This window comes from Pavona decussata, unplaced genomic scaffold (assembly GCF_977016875.1).
Source record: "Pavona decussata unplaced genomic scaffold, jaPavDecu1.1 SCAFFOLD_175, whole genome shotgun sequence".
NCBI lineage: Eukaryota > Metazoa > Cnidaria > Anthozoa > Scleractinia > Agariciidae > Pavona > Pavona decussata.
In genome coordinates this window covers 2,117,501-2,139,639 of record NW_028145586.1, presented here as the reverse complement: position 1 = coordinate 2,139,639, position 22,139 = coordinate 2,117,501, and the positions used below count along the sequence as shown (strand labels likewise).

Here is a 22,139-nt window from a genome sequence, read left to right as displayed (position 1 = left end):
CCCTAAGGGGAATGCCCTTTTTTTCCAGAGTAATGAATCAATACCTTAACTTGAAACCCATCAATCATCAATATATCCCTCGGCCCATCTATTTGTAAACAAAAATTTTATTCTGGTTAAAAGCCCCTCCCTTCCGCATATAGGCACATTTTTATGAAAACATCCCCCTCCCTGCCCCACTAAAAAGGGACGGTACATTCCTTTATAACTATCCCCTACTCTAACCACTGAGCTACTGGGAAGTGTTGTTCACTTAAGGACGGTGCATACTATTGTTACTGTGCATACATTCTGCACATCCCGAGATAATGGGTTTCCTATGGGTTGTGCCAACTAATACAAGGATATTTTTGTGCGGTTTAAAACTACGTGGAGTTCTAAAGCAGAACTTAGCAAGTGCTTTTGGTATCCAAAAAGAAAATTGGCGGTAACCGTACATTTTTCAGAGATAACAAAGCTTCAATTTGGAAAAAAAACGCCAGACATTTCTTTATATTTTACAGCTTTTTAGAATAATAATTATTCCAAAAAAGGCATGGTTACCCCCAATTTTCTTTGTGGATTCCAGTAGCCCATACTAAGATCTGCTTTTCCCGCATAGTCATCGGCCACACAAAAATACTTCTGTATTAGTAGGCACCGTCCTTAAGGATGGTGCCGTCTCTTGCTACTGTGCATGCATCCTGCGCGTCTCGGGATGTCATCCAAGACACCCAGGTTTCCTGAGAACAGCCCCTGCTAAAACAAAGATATCTTTGCGCCGTTTAAGAAAATGCGAGAAAAGCAGATACAGTCGAACCTCGATTATCCGGACTCAACGGGACCTTGAAAAATAGTTCGAATAATCGAGAGTCCGGATAATCGAAAATATGAATATTAATGAGATAGAAATGTAAACAAAAGGTTACAGCAAAGAAAACATCATTTTAATAATGTGAAATCTACACATGCAGCCTGTAACAATTGAGCCAGCTGAACACATCAGAATATTTCTTTGTCTCGTCGCACTTGCGAAAGTTGAAAAGCGCAAAGTATAATACCCTGTTTCAACAGTCTTTTGAAAGGATTATTGGGCTTTTTACGACTTTGAGTTTTCAAGATCACACCTAATTAATATTCATGAAAACATTGGGACCACAGAAAAAAGTCCGGATAATCGAGGTTCGATTGTATTAGCAAGGGCTGTTGGAATCCAAAACAAAAATTAGCGGAAACCATGTATTTTTCAGAGACGTTTAAACTTAAATTCAGAGAAACTTGCCATACATTTTTATGTATTTTGTTGCTTAACAATCATGGTTACCCCCAATTCCAATAGCCCTTGTTAAGATCCACTTTTCCCGCATAGTCAAAAATTGCGTAAAAATAGCCCCGTATTAGGAGGCTCCCTCCTTAACTGGGTCCAAATTAATTTATTTATTTTGACAATAATAATGCCTATTGCAAAATGCTGGGATCATGTTAATGCGCAAATCATGCAGCAGGGATACCCTAATAACCTGAGACAATTTATTCCACAGAAATGAAAATAATAATAATTAGTAAGAATAAATTATAATAATTTGTTCTTACTCACTTGTAAACCGTAACATAACTAGAGAGTAGCGATGTACCCCACTCTTCTAAGACAGCGGAGATATGGAGTTTCTATTTGGTCATTCTGTGTTGCAACTATCAGTTTTGTGCAGACTGACAACAGTTTAGTGTTTGCATCATTTAAACCAGTTAAGAGGACAATGTTAAATGACATGCATGCACTCACCCTTCACTGAAGGAATGATGTCTCGACGTCACACATTTGGATGCTAGCTCAAATTCACTATCTGATTTATAAAGGAATGATTCCCGCCGCTGGGTGGGGACCTGTAAGGTGAGCCTGTCCCCATCTGATCTCTCGACTGAGTCTTCGCCTTGGGAAGAATACTTTGATCGCTCACGCTTCCTTGGAAAGCTGTCAGAGAGAAAATAAAATTAATGTTACAAAAATGTTTGGCTGAATATTATCATTATGGGGATGATAAACCTGAAAGTTTACAAGAAAAGAGGAGTGCTTTTATGTAATGTTTAGAACACGAGCAGCAGTGTTTTGTTGGGATATAAAACCACGAGGCGCAGCCAAGTGGTTTTAGACCCGATAAAACGTCCTGCGAGTTTTTTGAACGGCTTCAAAAATATTCCTGGAAAAGCCTGTGTCAAGAGAGTTCATAACAATGATGCTTTTGTGAACGTTGGAAATTAGCATACCGGAAAAACATTAAACACTGCATACTAATAAGGAGGAGGTTTTATCGCGTTTTAAAACCACTGTACATGCTGTTTTATCGACCACTTGATAGGTCAAGGGGCTTACGATATTATTAATGAGTTTTTGAAGAAGAAGTTAAGGGGGAAAAAGACACACACCCAAACAGTTCACTAACAATGCTTAGACACATCGGGATGGTTAAGCGGAGTGTTTGGTGTTTGTCTCTTTTATAATAATTATTACATGTATTAACCTCCACACTTTTAATTTTCAATCTTTTTTCCCAGTTTCTCTAAAAACTACTACTTCTCTAAACAGTTTATTCTTCTTGAAAACAGTTTAAAAATTACGCAATAAATCTGAGATGTTTATTTTTCTGTTATTATTAATACACCCAATGCAAAAATGGCTGACATTTTAATATTCTTTTGTCTGTATTAAAATTAGCCTCACTAGCCTTGTCCAAGGTACATGTAAAATATTCTTTTGATATTTGAACTCAAGAACGAGGTTAGTGAGGCCAGACAAAAGAATATTAAGGTGATTCCATCGAATTGCATTGCGCATCCTTGCTGCGCATAATTTTCCACGTCATTTAGCGCGCGCACGAGCGCGCGCGCGTACAACATTACGGGATTTCCTTGAGGTTAAGCTCGGCAGGAAAATAAACGGTCCTTTTCTTCTAAACGAGCACGGTCACCCCCATTTTTTAATGCATCAATTTAAATGTCATACGGTTGACCACTATATATCGCGATTTAAAGAAAAGTTTAATACTCTACTTTGAGATATTTTTATTTGAATGCTTTAAAAAGCACGTATTTAGGTAGTGCTGATTACGTGCACACGCAGCAAAATCTTTAATTTCTTTCATAATCTTAATTCCAGTTCAATGAAAATAGTTTGTTGTGTAAGATTAAAGTAAATTTTGTTGAACTGCTCCGATATTTTAATGCAAGAAATTAATTTTTCTAGAAATGATAGTTCCCTTTTCTGATTACTAGCGTTCCTAATATAAACCTCGTGGGTCATCTATTTACCATAATAGCCATCCAGGTTGCACAAAAACGAGCACGGTGACCCCCATTTTTTATTGCATTTTTGTAATGCTCATAACATAGTCGTGAACTGGACCAAGTCTTAGACAATTTTAAATACTCCTTCTTTTTCAGCGGAATCACCTTAAAATGTCAGCCATTTTTGCATTGGGTCTATTAAACAATATTTAGCAATTGCTTCAAAAGCTAACAGTTAGCTTATCCAGGGAGCTTTGCCTTTAGAATGACGTCAATATACAACTGACAACATGAACATAGGATGTAACAGACACAAAACAGAGAAGCTAGGAATAAAAGGCTGGCAAGGCTCTAGATCTACAGAAAACATTTAGAATCTACCAAAAACTTCGGAACACTAAAAAAAGTGAAACATTACTTTGGAAAGAAATTTCAAGGACACCACACAGAAGCCATGATGACTGGGTTCGCCTAGATACCTTGACCCATCTTTCATTACCAATTAATTGAGCAGCGGAGGTTTAAGCAGATAATCACATTCAGCAGCATATCACAGCCAAAAAGGAAATAGTTAATACTTTCTCTAATAAATCCACACCAACAGGAAAGCGAGGGAATACAATTTTTGCATGTTACAAACCTATGACAACATTTTTAAATAGTGTGAAATCTTAAGACATAAATGATAAAATGGTTGAAAGTGACATGAACTTAGGATTCAAGTGAACATTTATCCCTTAATTAAAGAGCTTTTATCAGTGAGCTTATCTTTGGTGACCACTGAAGGCAAATCTTCAGACAACAAAAAAATGCCACTTTCAATTTGCAACAACACCAGGCAGAAAATGCAACAGAAATGTTTGGTCTTCCTGGAGTTCTCAAGAAAGAGGGCAACTTCAGGAGGGATCTTCCAAAATTTGCAAAACCCTTCTCCCCTGAAATTTTCATCCCATCAGGATTCCTTCCCAGAACAATATTTGTTACCAGCAGTTCTCTATATCTTTCCTGAAAACTTCTGTTTCGTTAATTTCTGGGACAAGAATTATTATTTTTGGAAGTACAGCAATAATGTGCTATAACAATTTTCTCAGATAATGCATCTCGTTGCCTTTCTGGACACCATACATTTTGTACCAAAGTTAACACTATATTTCAATTGAATCCGTGATTTCCTTGACAAGCAGAGTGAAATATATGGGGATCTAGTTTTTGTATTGATTAGTTTGAACAAGAAGAGTTAAAACTGTTGAGGAACACAGTTGCTCCTGTACAAAATTAATGACTGTGTTACAATCACAAAAGAAAGCTTGCTTAGGTCAAGACAGAATACTACATACACTGTATTCTATCTTGACGTTGCAACTAAACATTGTTAGTAAAAATTTGCATTGCAAAACTTCCTTGCATGCACCAAGCTGAAACACCCTTCTTATCCGTGACATGCATAAAAGGTGGAAAAGGAAAAAAAATGATAGATCTTAACATGAAATTGTCACTTGGATAAAATCTGGCATTAGTTTCCACATTGATAATTATATAGTACTGGCTGAAGTCTACATTTAAGGATAAAATTTCATCCACAGGCTCAAAAGTTAGAACCACCTTGTACAGCATAACAAACAGCACCACAGGAAAAAACTGCTCAGTAGCTTTTATTTGAATGGTCACACTTAAGGATTCAGCTACAGACTCAACAGTAAAAAGTAACAAGAAATTAATGTACTGTACCACAAGAGCTAATATAGCTTTCACATGAATGCATGGCCACACTTTAATATTAGTTCCCACAAACTCAAAAGTTAGAAACAGTTGTACAGCATAATAAACAGCACCACAGGAAAGTACTGCTCAGTAGCTTTCATTTGAGTGGTCACAACATGATTATTTTAAGAATTGATCTAATAAACCAAACGTTAGAAGTACCTTGTGGAGCATACAAAATAAAAACATATATCTAACTAGCTACTAAGGCCACTCAACAGTAAGTACTTTACAGTCTGTGAAATCCTAAAACTTGTGTGACCATTCAAATGAAAGCTACATACACTGAGCAGTACTCCTGTGGTGCTGTTAATATGTCAACAAAGTGTTTCAATCTACATTTTGAGGCTGTGAATGACATCCTTAAGTGTGACCATTCAAATGAAAGCTACTGAGCAGTACTTTCCTGTGGTGCTGTTTATAAGTTGTACAAAGTGTTTCTACATTTTGAGCCTGTGGATACAATCCTAAAGTGTAACCATTCAAGTAAAAGCTACGCAGTACTTTCCTGAGGTGCTGTTTATTATGCCGTACAATTCAAGGTGGTTCTAACTTTTAAGTCTGTGGATGAAATCCTGAAGCATTACCATTCAAAAACTAGCTGTACTGTACAGTAATATTTTTCAGTAGTCTTTGAGTTCTCTTTCCCTTTTGGGAGAGATGGGAAGATTTTTTAAGGCACCTGATTGAAACTGCTTGGACTTGCATGTGTATTAATTTCAACTGAAGTAGTTTATCAATCACCATACTGATATAAAATAATGTTTAAAATCTGTTATGCCATTTGGTTCACCTACTTGATGTACAAGCTACAATTAACAAAACTACACTAAGTCCACCACAAGGACAAGAAATTAAGCCTTGGCAGACACTGTAATTCTCACTGCAAATGAACAGGGTTTATGAAAATGTTTTCTAGATTGCTCACTGTTAGACTGAAATACTCTTCATGTTTTGGTGTTAAATTTCAGACAATAACATTTAACCTTGATCTACAAAGCTATTTTCTGAATGTTCATTTACAGTAATCCAGGAGCAAGCCCAATAAACATGAATCAAAATTAAAGGGAAAAGAAGAAATATCTGCTATATGAATTGCGAGTTTGTGTTAGCACCAGGATCATACTAATTCAAAGAGGAAGATCTAAGCAGAAATGCAAATTACTCATATTAAAAACATGTCTGAAAAATTCTTGAGGCTCAAGACATCATTCTACTAAACAGCAGTGCACTAAAAAATAAAAATAAATTCTGAATGTTTCAGTATTCAAAAGTAATGTAGAATTTTGGGGATGCTTGTTTGAATCATGCACAAGACGATCTGGAATATAAAGGAGCCTTGCTGTATATGTATGTACTTTACATATTCAGATTCTAAGATGTACAAGATTTGCAACATAAAAATCGCCTCTATCACCTGTTTTTGATATGTACAAGCATAATAAGCAAGGAACAAAATTTTACACTTTAAGATTTAGTACTCAAACAGGATTTTCATGCTGTGGTAAGCCTTGACAACATACTTCACTCAAAAAAACACAATAACACTACAAACTCAGAGCAAATTCAATTTAACATACAGTATTTTATGTCGACTTATTTCTTGAGAAATCTACAAATGTTTCAGGGATAAACTACTTTGATTAGTGATAAAAAAAATGACCTTAGGATGAAAATGTCTGGGGTATTCTTGTGACACACAAATGAAAATCGAAAACCAAAATTTGTACACATATTTTACCAAAAATACAAGACATCTTTTAGTGAGAAATAAAAAACACAAACCACACAGACATCTTTGTGGATTTGGGGACGAATTCAACATATTACACAGGTTATGCTAGGCCTGATAAGCGAATGCAGAGTTAAAATACATCTCCTGAACACAGATGCATCAATAAGGAGGGCAGGAGAAATATCAAAATGAAATAAAAGCATGTAAATACCAAGTAGAGGTCTGTTTCCTTGAACCCACGGCCCCCATGCTTATGTAGACTATTAGCATGGGGCCACCTGGCTACCACCAGTTTCCCTCTCATTTCGTGTTATTGTTGATTTTCCATTGAACATTTTGTTTCTATCCCTTGCCTCTAGAGTTGTACAATCGACAAATTTGAGTTCCAGCCTATAAAACACATCATTCACCCAATTTTTGCCGGAATATTTTGCTTTTGAGATGAATACATCGAGTGGAACTTCAGTCCCTGCCATATATGGAAGAGCCCTATTGTTATTGATAATGCTAGCAGCTGTATTTGAGGACAAAACCAGATTTGCATAAATAAACCAGAATTATTATTAATATTATGTCAAAAGAAATGTTTAATGGTTTTCCCTCACGGATTCTACAAAATTCATGCAAAATCTCCCTGTTCTGTCAAACTTCCCTTCAAATATGACTATTGCAAGTTAAAAAAAATTACATCTGAGAGCATAATAAATTTAGGAATAATTATGAGTGTTAAAACAGAAAACCTGTCCTTTTCACATGAATATAGATGCTTATTTTTAATTCAGATCTCAACCAAAACACAATGCTTCAATACACCCAAGATTTTCAAAGCACATGCTTTGAAGCACGTGAAATTGCTCAACCTACAACTTTGCTCTCTTTTAGCTGTCCAGTGCAACAGCAATCAATCAACTCCTTCAAAGCAACAAACACGACTGTATGCATTATTTATAACTTTCTGTGCCATAGAAACAGAATAAGTTTCGGCTGGAATGTCAAAGCGTTAAACTGTTCCTTTCACTTGACTCAGAAGCTTAACTGGTGATTAGCTTGACTATAAGCTTTTCTCAGTGAAAAATGCAAAAATGTAAACTGCATCAACAAAGAACACTACATTGAAAACTGCATTAGCTTAGCCTGGTTGGCATGCAAATCTGACGTCCAAACAGGCCTTGTTGTTTACATTTAGCCAAGTGTAAATTGCTGAAAAACATTGAAGATTGTAAGGAAGCTTATACAGTTATCAATGGTTGACCAATTAATGCTTATTAATACTCGATGAAAAAAAAAGAAGCCAAAACATGCCCTTTTTCTCAGAATCTACTATCTTATTTATTGATGATTTGGAGGACTACACATCTTTCCCAATCCAATTAATCTTTTTTCTTCGCATACATGTAAAGACAAGATAACAAGGTACCAGCGAAATGCCTCTGCAATTAACAACTCTCGAATGCACCAGCAAAAACATAAAAACACAAAAGCTATTGTCTTTTGGAGCAGTTTAAATCCCCAAGGGACAGGTATGTATGGAAATTACAATAACAAAACAAAAAAAATTAATAACAAAAAGCTATTCTTTACATGAAAGAAAGCAAGCTTTAAACTGGTGCCCACTTGACCCATTAATCCACTCTAATGCTTGTCAAAGTTTAAAAGTTAAAAAGGATGAAATGGATTTAGTTTACACCATAATTCTACAGTACTGGCTTCCATACTTACAAATTTCATCCACAGGTTCAAAAGTTAAAACTACCTTGGACACTCATGTTAATAGCACCACAGGAAAGAAACACTCAGTAGCTTTCATTTCAATGGTCACACTTTAGGATTTCATCCAGACTTAAATGTTAGAAAAAAAAGTTTGTACAGCATATTAAACAGCACCTCAGGAAAGAAACGCTCAGTAGCTTTCATTTGAATGGTCACACTTTAGGATTTCATCCAGACTTAAATGTTAGAAAAAAAACTTTGTACAGCATATTAAACAGCACCTCAGGAAAGAAACGCTCAGTAGCTTTCATTCGAATGGTCACACTTTAGGATTTCATATTATACAGACTCAAAAGTTAGGACCACCTTGTACAGTATAATAAACAGCACCACAGGAAAGTACTGCTCAAGACAGTAGCTTTCATTTGAATGGTTGTGAACACTTTAGGATTTCATCCACAGACTCAAAAGTTAGAACCACCTTGTACGACACAATAAACAGCACCACAGGAAAGTACATTGTACTGCTCAGTAGCTTTCATTTGAATGGTCACACTTTTCATCTACAGTCCTAAAAGTTAGAACCACCTTGTAATAGGCATCCGTCTGTCTCGGACAATGGTGTGCACCTAGGTATGTACAGCATAATAAACTTTGCAATAATTAATTTCATTCTAAAATTTGTCAAAATCACCAAAATAGGTAGTTGCTCATTTTTCACAAGTGCAGTAAGTACTTTTAACCCTTTAAGCCTTAACAGTGATCAGCATCAAATTTCTCCTCGTAATATCAATACTTATTAAACCCCTGAGGTCATGAGAATTAAGGACATAATGACCCAAGGTGAATTAACTTCTCCACAGTGGTTTTATAAGAAAAGTATGGGGACAGGTTAGAAGAATTTGCTATTTGATATAAGCGATTAAAGCTGTTAGGTGAAAGCTGATGAGAATGCAGTAATTAATTATTTTTCTGTGTCAAATGATGTTTCTCATACATTAAAACCCCAAAAATTTTGGACGCTCTATTTCAGATAGACAATCTGTGGACTGAATTGAATTATTGAATTTGAACAAAATTTTTGTACACTATAATACTAGGAACTTTCAGACGTCAAAAATTTTGGACAACAAAAAATTGTGAACAAATTTTAGTCCAAAGTTATTAAAGTGTCTGACTGTGAAATTTTGTGGTTTTAATGTATTATATAACCTGAAACATTAAATTACACATACACTAAAGCTAAAGGCCTTTTACCAACAAAATATTTACATGTATTTACAATAAAATAACTTTTAAAAAAAAAATTATATTAAAGTATCCTGAATTATCAGCAGTCACGTCTGCAGCCCAGTACTTGACCTACAGCTATACAGCTGTACAGTCCTCTCACTGTATTTTGGGGTACATTGTATTAAAGCATTTACTCAGGCTATTTTGGGAATAGGTATCTATATTCTGCTGAAATTAAAGGTTGGGATGAAAATGTTTCAGGTACTTTGATATGATTATACAGCTCGTCGTAACAGAAAAACACTGGGATTTTCACAAAAGACACTAAGATTTAGCAAAATATATTTTGAACTGCCATATATTTTTTATATTTTTAAGTCTTACAGTGCGACCGGGAAAACCATGAACACCTGAAATATGTCAGAAATGTTATTTCTGTCCAATCACGCGTCCGAAATCCACTTGCCAAACTGCAAAGTGTTTACTGTTCTTTGCGCGGCAAGAATTGTGTCGGCTTTAGATTTTCAGGGTAATTGATTTAATTTGAGCTAATTCTGGTCGTTTAAGCTCTCAGACTACTCATAAAGAAACAAAACAGTGCATGTATGTGTCCTTTCACCGATCACTGACGCTCTGAAGGAATTGTTGCTTTCAACATGTGGCGCCGTCGCTAATACCTGTATTATCTACTACTCTGAAATAAAACAAATAATTTCAATAAAAATCATGAACGATTTATTGAACGATGAACTTATCACAACTCAACAGTCAGCCGATATTTTTTTTAAGCCTTCACTATAAGAAATGTTCGTGTTCCTTTGTTTGCCATTTTTCTACGAAAGTGAGCTGAAAGAACGCAACAGTTTGCCGGCTGCAAGTCTCCTTTAATCAGTCGACGAAGTCGAACGTGCTTTAGGGTCACAAATAGGGATGCAATCGTCTACTGAATGATCTAGAAATAGGCATTCTAGCACTACTGGGAGTGGAAATTGTCGTTGCACGAGCGCCCGTAATATTGGCCTTTTCGACTCTTTTCATTTAGATTAAGCGCGACTAGTAACGGTCATTTAAATTGCGGTTTTGGCGTGTGAAGTCCTCAAACATGATTGGCTTAAAAATAATAAGCATTCCTGACATATTTTGGGTGTTCACAGTTTTCCTGGTCGCACTGTAATTGGTTTTTTATAGTGTGTTGAAAATCTACAAAAGATGCAATGTCTCATTCTTTTAATTTAACCAAAAACAAATGTTTCCTTCATAGTGTTCAATAATTAATAAATCATCGCTGTTGCCGCTGGTCTGTTATTGGTAGCAAGCAGAAGGCTGTTACGATGGCAACTATGGTGAAGATAGCTTACATGTAGGTTCGACTCCTGATAGGAGCACTCAGAATTTTTTTTCTGAGTATGCCTGTGTCATTTACTGATTAAATACATCATTCTCAGCAGGCTTAAAACATTACATCACATTATTTCCATAGTGCATATGCCACACATTGACGTTCCAATCCTAGCAGTATGGAGGATGTTTGTGCCATGAACCTAGTTTAACAACAGGAGCACTCGAAATTTTTTTTCCAAGTATGCTTGTGTCATTTACCGATTAATACATCATTCTGATAACTGCAATGTTGAACAGAACTAGTTAAGAAAATTGCAAATTGCGCACATAGATTTAAATCTCCTTCAAAGAAAATAAATAGAGCCATGAAAGACATAGCCATAGAGCTATTCTCCTCCACCTCTCCCCTCACTCAATGTCACTGTGATGGTCAGATGATTACCCTGCCTTCTTTTCAGCAGTGGACCAACACTGTGGAGGGGGGGGGGGGGGATGTCGACGTATCAATGTGGAGGTGGAATTTGTAGGTTTACTTGACCTTTCTCAACAGTTTTGTCCAAGATTGTGGCTTACCGGTAGTCACTCAAAATTTTAAATGATTGAGAGACGAAAGGAATGGGGCTCTTTGTTTAGTTTAATTTAAGTGTGTCTGTATGGCCAGCTACTTTCCTTGTGGAACCTACTTCTGCAAAGCTTCATGAGAGTCACCTGTTGGCTTCTTTCTCTGTTAAAATGAAGACTTGTTTATCCCTACCAAGAATCGATTTACTGGGTTCAGTGATTTCAGCAGTTGCACCATTGATGTAATGTTGCAAAATATGTATGACTGAGAAAAAGATGAATCCTTCTAAAAGGGGCAGTGTCACCAGTTTTTAGTGTGCCTTTGAATAGCATAAAAACATAAAAAATTAATTGTATTGATGGGAATATTAAAATAATGGCTCAGTATTGTTAACAATTGCCCCACAAGTATACATGAGCAGGTATTTGTTATCTTTTGCTGCCGATGGCTCGGATGGAAATGGATTACAACTTGAAAAAAATGGGCCAATTTTTTTCAAGTTCTTCCTGTGTATTTTGGAGAAATTGCTGAAAACAGGTTAATAGTTTGTTCTTCATCGAAGAAATCAGTTGATATTTTCCTTCCGGTGCTCTACAAACAATTTCATGTCAGAGAAAAAGTTCTACATTAAATATTTAATGAGTAGTTTTGGCCAAAATACAGCAAAATCTCTGTGACAGAACTCCTTTAAAGGACGGCCCTCCTTTTGTTACAGTAACTGCGCACACTCTGTGCATCTCCGGATGGTCTGAGAAACTCAGATTTGTTAACCCTTTAACCCCTGATATCAAAGAACAAATTCTCCTGTCTTGTCCCCACACTTTTCTTATAAAAGTACTGGGGAGAATTTATAAAAAATCAAGAAAATTCACCTTAAGTGATCATATCTTTAATTCTCATGACCTCAGGGGATGAATAAGCATTGATATTACAAGGAGAAATTTGATGCTGATCACTGTCAGGGCTTAAAGGGTTAAGATGGTGCCTACTTAAATTCAAAGGTATTTTTGTGCAGCTTATGACTATGAGGGAAAAGAAGACCTTAGCAAAGGCTACTGAAATCTGAAAAGAAAATTAGGAATAACCATGTGTTTTAAGTTTAAATTTGGAAAAAAAATCCATACAATGTTAATTCGTTTAAAGCTTTTTAGAATTATTGCCGCTGAATTTTCTCTGAAAATGCATAGTTACCCCCAATTTTCTAATTGAATTTCAGTAATCCATACTAAGATCTGCTTTTCTGCATAGTCATTAACTGTGCAAAAATATCTCTGGATGTTAAAAGGCGGCACTGTCTTTAACCCTATCTAGACAAGGCCTTTTTTTTGTCTTCTGCGGTAGGAGGGAGGGGGGGGGGGGAAGGGAGGGCCCTCTCCCGTCCTCCATGACCTCGGAAGTATAAAGGCTATGACAATGAGGCTTTGAGGATAGATACATGTAGTACATCCAATGACGTTTCCTTTCAGGTTCGCAGTGACATGATAATTACAAAACGATCACCAACTGGCGGCCATCTTGGATCCGCCATCTTGGATTTCTGGGATTTCCCCAAAACTTCAGGAAAGTGCCAAAATTGAACAAAAAGTAATAAAAGCCAATAAAGGAACACTAATATGAGCTAAAAACATAAAAGTTATAGAAAAGTAATTTTTCTTCTTTTTAAAAAGGGATTTTCCTTTTTCTAAAAAGACCTGCCCGTCAAAAATTGGTTGCCATGGTAACATCAAAGTCCATGAACACTAACCAACCACATTGCATTTTTCCCAGATAAATTTCTGAAAAAGTTCTGAAGTTTCATGGTGTTTGCTCAAATATCGAAAAAGTCATTTAGGTTCAAATTCTCTGGTCTAGATACGGTTAAGATTACACTAGGAATGTAGAAAAAAATTTTGAAACTGGTGACCGTTCTTTATTGCCAAAGGCTACTGAAAAACACCAAGATTGGAGCACTGCTAAGATATTGTCAGTTTTGAAGAATCAAAGTCGTCCAAATTTCAAGTAAATTTTCAACAGTGAATTTACCCAACGATGATTCTTAATCAAAAATGCTTGATATTAAATCAAGCTGTCATCTGGTATTTTTTTAATGAAGAATGAAATTGCTTTTCCTTTGTCCACATGATAAAAATCAGATTTAACCACAGCTTGATAATGTCAATCTATAGGGTTAATATTATTGGCATCCAACTGGCTATTTTATTATCACTTACAGCACATGCAGTTTACACTGTAAATACATATATCTCGTTAACATATCAACAGAAATATACTGATAAATCTTCTCAAACTTCATTTAAAAATTCCTTATTTCCACCTCAGCAAAAACTTTCAAAACTGGTAGCCCAAAATACAATGCCACAATCAGCTGCTCTCGTTTCAGTCATAATAATTTAGGATTTGATCCAGACTTAAGTTTTCACAACAAGAAGCTTGCACAGCACAATAATTTAAGCAGTATAAGAACAGGAATATGTAATCATTATGGTAATATTTTTAAAAAGGTTTCATCCATGCACTCAAAAGTCAGAATCTTGTAATATATCATAACAAAAAAACCCGGACACACTTAAGGATTTTATCCATGGAGATTGAATCATGTTTGATTTTACAGGGTTATCTATTACACGCATTATAGCGACTTGACTGTTTATCAGCAAAAACTAATGAGGCCTGTGATAATTATCTTATTCACCTTTAAAACTGACACAAATGCAACAGAAGACTTACAGATTATAAAAAAATAAGGTTACTCATGTCTATATGTTTAAATTATCTACAGGGAGACACTCAAAACTGCTGCTACTTCTGCTAAATAAAATTATACACCGTATGCTTGTACATCCATTATTTAAATTTCCCTTCTAAAGAAGATTGGAACAGTACTAGCATAAATTAACACCTACTGAATTAACATTTTTAATAATCTTAAACGCTGTTGAACTTTGCGGTTATCTGACAAAGTGGAACAAAAGACCTAGACTTACAAAAGTCATCAACTATCTCAGAATCTTGACAAACCCAAAAAGAGGAGCAAAGGCGAAAGACTGTACAGTAATTTTAAATCGCAAAGACATAACACACTTTTTTTTCGCGGGGCAATATTTTTAACAGCTATTTTGCATCTAATTCTTTAAAGCACTTAAATTGACACGAGCTTGGTAAGTTCATAATGTACAAAACTGTACATAGAACAGTCAAAATATTTTGCAAAGAAAGTAATTTAGCCACAACTATGATTTTCCCTGAACAATGACGTTGATAAACAAAACAATAAACAATACCGTAAGATATTCTTAAGCCCTATCACATGCTAAATATTTCAGGCGTGAAGGCCGATAAATGTTAGTGTCAAAACGACACCAATGCGTAACCAACAACTATTATATTCCGACATCAATATTAGGCCAAACACGCGGGGAGCTTTACAAAATTAACAGAGGGTAAAACTTATTGCCGAAAAATTCTTTTCGTTGATAAATTCTAATCAACCGCGCAAATTAATATTTAACCGTAATCTTCGTGTTAGACCATAAAAATCGGAAGCCCTTGAAATGCAAAAATTTCGATAATTCGAAAACTGTATTTAATTTTACGACTGTGATCAGTTTCTCAGCAAATTACAATTCAAATAGCTAGCACGAATTAAATGGAAAAAAACTGGGCAACAGTTCCCAAAATTATCTTCTATCGATTGGTATTATTCCCACGTGCAACATCACATCTATTTTGAATGAGAGCCACGAAATTGCTTTATTGCTGCAATGCCAAAAACAAATCTGTCTTATTCAAAACGTATCCGTGAAGTTAAGAGGCCTAATACATTGAGACAAACGAAACACACTGGGTAGCGTTTGACAGTATTAACACCTGCCTTTTTGGGAGAAACAAGCCCTACAGCTATTGAAGGCCATAAAATGCATTCAAGCGCAAGTTAACATCGAAGTTAATGGCGAATAAAAAATTTCAGCCGAAAACCACAAATAAAAGCCATTGCTAAAGTGCCTCTCCATGACAAACAACATGAAGGAAATCCGGTCACGCGTAAACAGCTCTCTTGAAAACGCTGCCCCAGATTTTTCTTTAAATAACCACTATGTTCAACAGACTATAAAATTGCCCTCAGAAAATAATTTTTCGGGAAAGGCAGGGTTTTTCTTCTAATCTTATTTGGCTATGAAAAGACACAAGTCGATGGCACCATGAACAAATCGCGCGTAAATTCTGAGCCTCAAAATCTCCTTGCGTTTCTTCCTCGGTTTGTATTTCAGGAACTGGCGATCGAGCAAACTGCGATCAATGTAGCGGTATTATTCATGTAAAATAGAAAACTATCTTTGACAGAATGTAAACAAACTTTTATATCGAGCTCAAGGCAATTATCCCTCTTACGAATGACTGAGCAGGGCTTATGAATTCAGAAGAAGAAAACAGAATTTTACGAAGCTAAATGAACAGTTCGCTATTTTGGAGGTTTATATGCTCAGGGCTTCGATTGACAACTATCGAGTCAAAATTATCACACAGTAGTTTCAAAGGGAACCCCAAGCGGGGGATGGGTCAATTAAACACAAACAACAAAAGGTTTGACGTACGAACCTTCCCTTCTCTTCACCTTCTGTCGAAACCTCGTCCCCATCGTCTGTCGTGAGAGAGATTTTCAAAGATGATCGTTGCGATTTCCAAGTTTCTGACTGCATGGTGGAAGTAACAGCGCTCACGTTCCTTAGAAGTGTCCAGTTTAACTGCAACAGAAAAAAGAAAAGAATGTTTACAAAACGCGTTGTATAACAGACAAACCCGCGAGACGTATTCACCGCGTTCTTCATCGCGCTGTCTGTATAAGCTGTAAAAACGTTCACGGCTCAAACAAATGGATCTCCAGTTTCGTGCTGTCGACGAAAGTTAATGCCTCGAGGCTTCATGGTTTGAGGTTAAAGTTTGGCTATTGGCTATTAACAACCGAAAAATCGTTAAACTTACCGGTGTATAGCTTTGGATCGGATAGAACTTCGTCCCGGCCGCAAACGACACAGAACCGCGCTTTTTACCCGGGGAGGCGGTTGACCGAAGGCTCGATCGGACCTTCGTGCTTGCGTTCCATTGCCGCCGATCAAACGTTCTCAAACAAACGCCGAGAGCGCCTAAGAATAGAATGTGAACCACATCGTACAAATCGAACTGGATGAATAGCTGCTCTAATGAAAACTTCGCTACAGATAGCCAAAGGAAGAACAGTTTTGCAATCATTATCGGCCAAATTTCCGGAGCACTTTTGCAAAGTCCGCGCTGCCTTGTAGCGAGTACCTTCGCGCGACTTAATTTAGACATTTGAGTGACATCACGCCGAACATCAAGTGTGATTATCGATTATCATAAGAATGGGGTGACAAGAAACTACAGCCGGCTTGTTTGTTAATTTCATTTTCTTTGCCCATTTAGAAAGCAAAGAAGTGGAACAAGCATTAAAATATCGACACCTCAACTAAAAAAATACCTCATCGCAATAAGCACAATAACACTGCAATCCGTCGCCTCGATCGCGATCAACAAGCTCGTATTTCAAACGATTTATAATAGGAAATTTGTTATTAAAAGTTATTCGACGCATTTCAGGTCTTTCAGAGGTTATCTCCCTCTTATGATCTTAGCCACACGATCGTGAAATCAGAAAGTAAATAAATTGGAATGTTTGCACATGCATCCAAGAGTATCAGATTCTAACAGAAAAATTCTCTTGATGATTTCAACACTAAGCGCTCATCCGCTTCATATTGCAACTCTTCACTACACTGTAATTCAAACAAAACATAAAAAAATTCTCAGACAGATTACAATGTCTGCTATTCATTGAAGATTAACCTATGTAAAGTCATTATGGGGAGAAAAAAGAAGCAAAAATAAAAAAAAAAGATGAAAATATATCATTTATGCAAAACATGGATTGCGATAAATTAACAATTGTACACGCCGTCGATATTACAGGCTATAACGAAGGAAGGATATTTCAGTACAAAAAAAAAAATGCAAAAATATCCTTGTTTTCTTACGTTGAAAACGTTTTTACAGTTTTCCTACTTCCCTCAAAAAATAAAGGATAGTTGCTGAAGGTTAGAAAAAAAATTCTCCTGAATTGTGTTTTTTTATTTATCATTTGCATCTCCAGTTACTTCCGGTTTGTTAAATATGATCTACCTTAGCTTTCAAAACATCTCCCATGCGGTTTTGAATTTTCAATTTGTTCGGCCCTCTGTTGTCTTTTAGCTACACTCTAAGAGTGAGTGAGGCGAACAAACTCTTCGACACCCGCAGTGAAAATATAGACAAAACAGAAACGAAATGGAAGGAAACAAGAAAGGGATGAACAAGACGCAGTGATTCAATGGCTTCTTGTTGTCCATTTATTTATCCTTGTCGTGTTGGCCACAGCATCACCTCAGAACCCGACATACAGACAAGCATGGCTGCATCCTTTTTCCACCGCTGGTGCGGGCAATTGTGACTTCGCTATCAGATCCTACCAGCATCAAGAAAACCTAATTCTTGTATCAGCCGACCTCGGGCAACAAAAACCGCAAAGGAAGCGAGATCAAGAGCAAGTAGCATCGCTTACCTTTGTTTGGGACAATGCTGCAGCTTGCAATGCCTTTCTGTGCTTGTCCATACTGACAATGAAATCAAGAACGAATCGCGTTTAAAGCGAGCGTATCTTTGCAACGTTGCGCAGACGTGTATACGGAAGATACCGGGATCAGCTTGCAGATTATGATCGAAGTCCGGCTAAACAGCAGTTATGCTCTTCACAATGCGTATGAATGCCGCCTATTTATATGCGTTCGAAAGTTGGATCATGTATCGTACAAGGAAGCTGAATATGATATGTTCCGAACCAGCTGTCCGAAGACGACACAGGTGCTTGCTGCTTGCTCATTGGTTGCAATGATGAAATTACGACTTACTTCCCGCTACTTGCAACGAATTACGCTGTCGAGAGGCTGTTTGGCACATCTTCAATGTACGTACGAATGTATGAGTTTTCGTTACTGTGTTATTCTGTGTGTAGAACAATAATGGTCTTAAAAGCTGTGAAAAGGAAAGCGTTTGTTTAACTTTCCGTGCACGTGCGTGGCTCGACCAATGACGTCAAAAACGTGTCAAAAGAGAAAATTAAGACTTCCGGTTGCCATCTGTGCTACACGACCCGTTAACAACCATATTTCAAATAATGAAAAATATTAACACTCAAAAACGCACTCTATAGGATTGGTCTATTGGCTCCCACGCGGCCAAATTGCAGCCTTTGTACGGCAATCCGAGGGCAAATAACTTCTGTGTGATCAATTTCAATTGCTCAAGTAACTTAAGGCACAGGCTGCATTTTCTGTAAGTTACACCCGAAGATCTGCGGCGCATGGGTTTCCAGAGCGCTCGGCGTACTACGACAAAACATCGGTCACCGATGGTCTGCACCGTACGACGAGTGGGTTAGGGGGAGGAGACGGCTGACGTTTCAGACTACGCCGGGCGACTACTATACGTAAAACAGAGCTAATGTCTAGCGTAATATTCCCTCATAGGCGTTAGCGTGAAAAAAAAATTTCCTTGGTTCTTGAAAAGTTCTACCGTTCAAATGAACAGTTGTTATCCAGAAATATTCAGGATTTCTCTCCCGGTGTAGGATTTAGAGTCTATATGCATGGGAGCTGGGACGAGATTGACGTGGCGGTCAGCGTAATATTTCCTTGACGTAGGCGCTTGGCGTAGAATTCGAGACTGGTCGTATTTTCGGCGTGGGACGTACACGGAATGCACCCTGGCTTAAGGCTTTGCCGTGAAAGTTCTCGAACTTATAAAGTTTCGGAGAGTTTCTGGGTACATTTTGTGCCGTTTTTTTTTTCTCGGCGAAATTTTGGACGTAACACATTGGAGACAATGCAACTTGTAAAAAAAAATGTTAAGATCCGTTTGGACAGTTGAATTTGAACACAAACAAATAACATGTCTTCGCATGTATTCTGAGCAAAAACCAGAAAGGTGCGCGAAAAGCAGTCATCCACGCAGTTTGAAGATGGCGATAATTAAACGCTTTACACTTCTCGTAATTAAGTCCCAGCGAATTGATCGGAGTCACTTTTTTGAGCGTTTTCAAAAGCCTTTCTTGTTGTAAAATGTTGCCTACGTAGGAGGGATCGGGGAAGAGGAGAGACAGCGAGAAAAAAGTGAGAACTTTTTTTCACACTTTTTTACTTTTTGCAGACGTACGTACCTAACCATACATATCAAAAACGCGCGGACGGCAAAATGCAGGCACTTTGTTTTTGTTCCGCCTGGCCGGCCGGATAAGTTTATGCTCAGACATTTTGAAATTTTTGCTATTAAAATGCTTGGTAAGATTAAATGTTAATCCGCCTGTTTGGGTGGTACCCCTTCTGCCCAAAAAATGGAAGGCTCCGGGGGCCGTTTCTCGAAAGTCCCCGTTAACTTACCGGGCCCGATAAGTGATTTTGGTGATAAATGTTTCTTAGCAGAAGTCAATGTTTGTTGGCTTTGAATACTAAATTTTAAAATTTTATAATTGTATGAAAACATTGGCCGAGAACAATGTCTGTAATCACTGTGTAATCGGCGAAAAAACATTTTAAAAATATACTTATCGGGCCCGGTAAGTTACCGGGTCTTTCGAGAAATGGGCCCCTGGGAAGTCTGGGAACGAGGATGCGCGCCAGCCGTCAGGTTAAGCCCATAAATGCATGCGCAAACGCGGTCACAAGTTGTTCGGTTCTGTTTTGTTGTTGTTTGTATTTTTCGCATTGCAGTAGATTTTCCAGCCGTGTAGCAATAGTTGTTGTTGCTTTTAACTTTATCTTGAGAGCTGGGAAATTAGTAAATCTTTATCATTATGCTTTTCTAAAACTGATTACGCGGCTGATATTTCAGCAAAGGGTAATTTGCTTTGAAAGCTAGTGGTACGAGTTGAAATATTGGCCCAAACAAAACTGCCCTTTGCCGTAGCGTCAGCCCTGCAGTCAGTTTGGTTTATTTACATGAAAAGTGACGTCTGGCACGTGCATCGTTACCAAAAGAGATCCGGCAACGAAACGCATTCAAAACAGTTTATTTCCGTACGGCGCGTGGTCATATGCATTCAAAATTTTCATATATTTTTTTTCCGATCAGCCTTGCAGAAATATGAGATATTTTTTTAACTTTTTATTTTAGTAAGTAACTGTTAGAAAAGCTATTGGCAACAGTGGATTCGAAAGGAATGAAATGATCGAACGGGTTTGTCATCTTACTCGATTACGATTAGTTACGATTAACTGGAAAATCTTTTCACTCAACCCCTATTTTGGCCTAATGGAAAGCGCCGCTTAATTTACATGCGAAAACACGCTTTGCACGAAACATGCCCATGCTCTTCTCTAATCTTTAACCAAGTACATATACCTTAAGTTCTCGCGGTTTCAAAATCTCCGGAATCGATTTGTACAGAAGTATCATTGAATTCCCACACGAACACAAACACTGTATTTTAGACCGCATTCGCCCAAATCAAAATGGCGGCCAATTTGCCTGGAAGGCTGCTGTTTTTTAGATATTTCTCGAGTATCGATCTTGAGCACTCTTGGGATCGAAATAATAGGATAATCGACTATATATCAACATACCTAAGCGCTCCCATAAGACTGTTATTTCAAGGATCACTTCTTTCCAAGAGCTACAATCCGTGATTCGAATTTGTCGAGTTACACGCCGAACTTAGACTGAGCTCATTTAAGAAAGATCGCAAGGCGATAAAGGCAAATTAAGTTCCACTTTCTGGGTAATTTCTGTGATTTTAATCTGTCTCTGTTTATGTTTGATTGGTGTGAAACAATATTGACGTCACCAAAACCAGACGAAAATCTTGACCATCGATTGACCACGTTAAAAAGATTCTTTCTTTTCGAGACAAAGAAAAAAAAAAAGCGCCAGACATCAGTGATATGATCTCAATGAGTATTTTAATTTCGTTGCAATAATTCCTGTTGTTTGTTTTTTGGGTGATAAAAGCTTTTGATTTGTGGCATTATTACATGAAAGGCTACAATTTTCACATTCTATTCATACTGATAGATTTGATGCACTGTCTCTTTTACTCTTTCTCTCTTGTTAAGAAAAGGTGTTCTTGGAAATTAATTAAAATGAAATAAGAGTGGTGTTGTATAAAGCAGTTTATTTTCAGTTAGGGAAATGGTCATAACAAGTCTGATTGAAGAGGACCCACCTTGTCTGAGATAGCGGGGTTATCGAAGACGCCACTTATAATTATCTCATGAACATTACGGACAAAAGTTTACTGGCCTTAAAATTTGAGTTGACACAGTAATATTCAGCTAGCAAGAGTCAGCATCGCTAGATAAACAAGAAAAGTGAGGTTTGAATCTCACTGTCATTTTTTGCTGCTGGATGGAGGGGTGGCTATGTTTTTGAGGTTGAGGAAGGGGGGTGCATGCAGAGACCACCATCTATTTTGGGGCTTGGTGGGTCCTTTTCGAA

General features: G+C 37.2%; 1 protein-coding gene across 8 annotated transcripts in view; it reads right to left on the bottom strand.

Annotated features, from left to right (window-relative positions):
* LOC146463638 (3',5'-cyclic-AMP phosphodiesterase 4C-like) overlaps positions 1-22,139 on the bottom strand; it is a 58,340-nt gene that overhangs the window by 14,619 nt on the left and 21,582 nt on the right. For 4 of the 8 annotated variants that reach the window (XM_085084123.1, XM_085084124.1, XM_085084122.1 and 1 more), the window contains 2 exons: positions 16,200-16,345; positions 1,763-1,951 (listed from right to left, as the gene is read on the bottom strand). In XM_085084123.1, the coding sequence (XP_084940249.1) occupies positions 1,763-1,951; positions 16,200-16,300 (290 nt within the window). In that variant the 5' untranslated portion in view covers positions 16,301-16,345. Of the gene's footprint in view, positions 1-1,762; positions 1,952-6,968; positions 7,216-16,199; positions 16,346-16,583; positions 17,077-18,213; positions 18,639-21,268; positions 21,293-22,139 lie in introns of those variants that run through there. The other 4 variants (XM_085084126.1, XM_085084121.1, XM_085084120.1 and 1 more) reach the window with 4 other exon arrangements.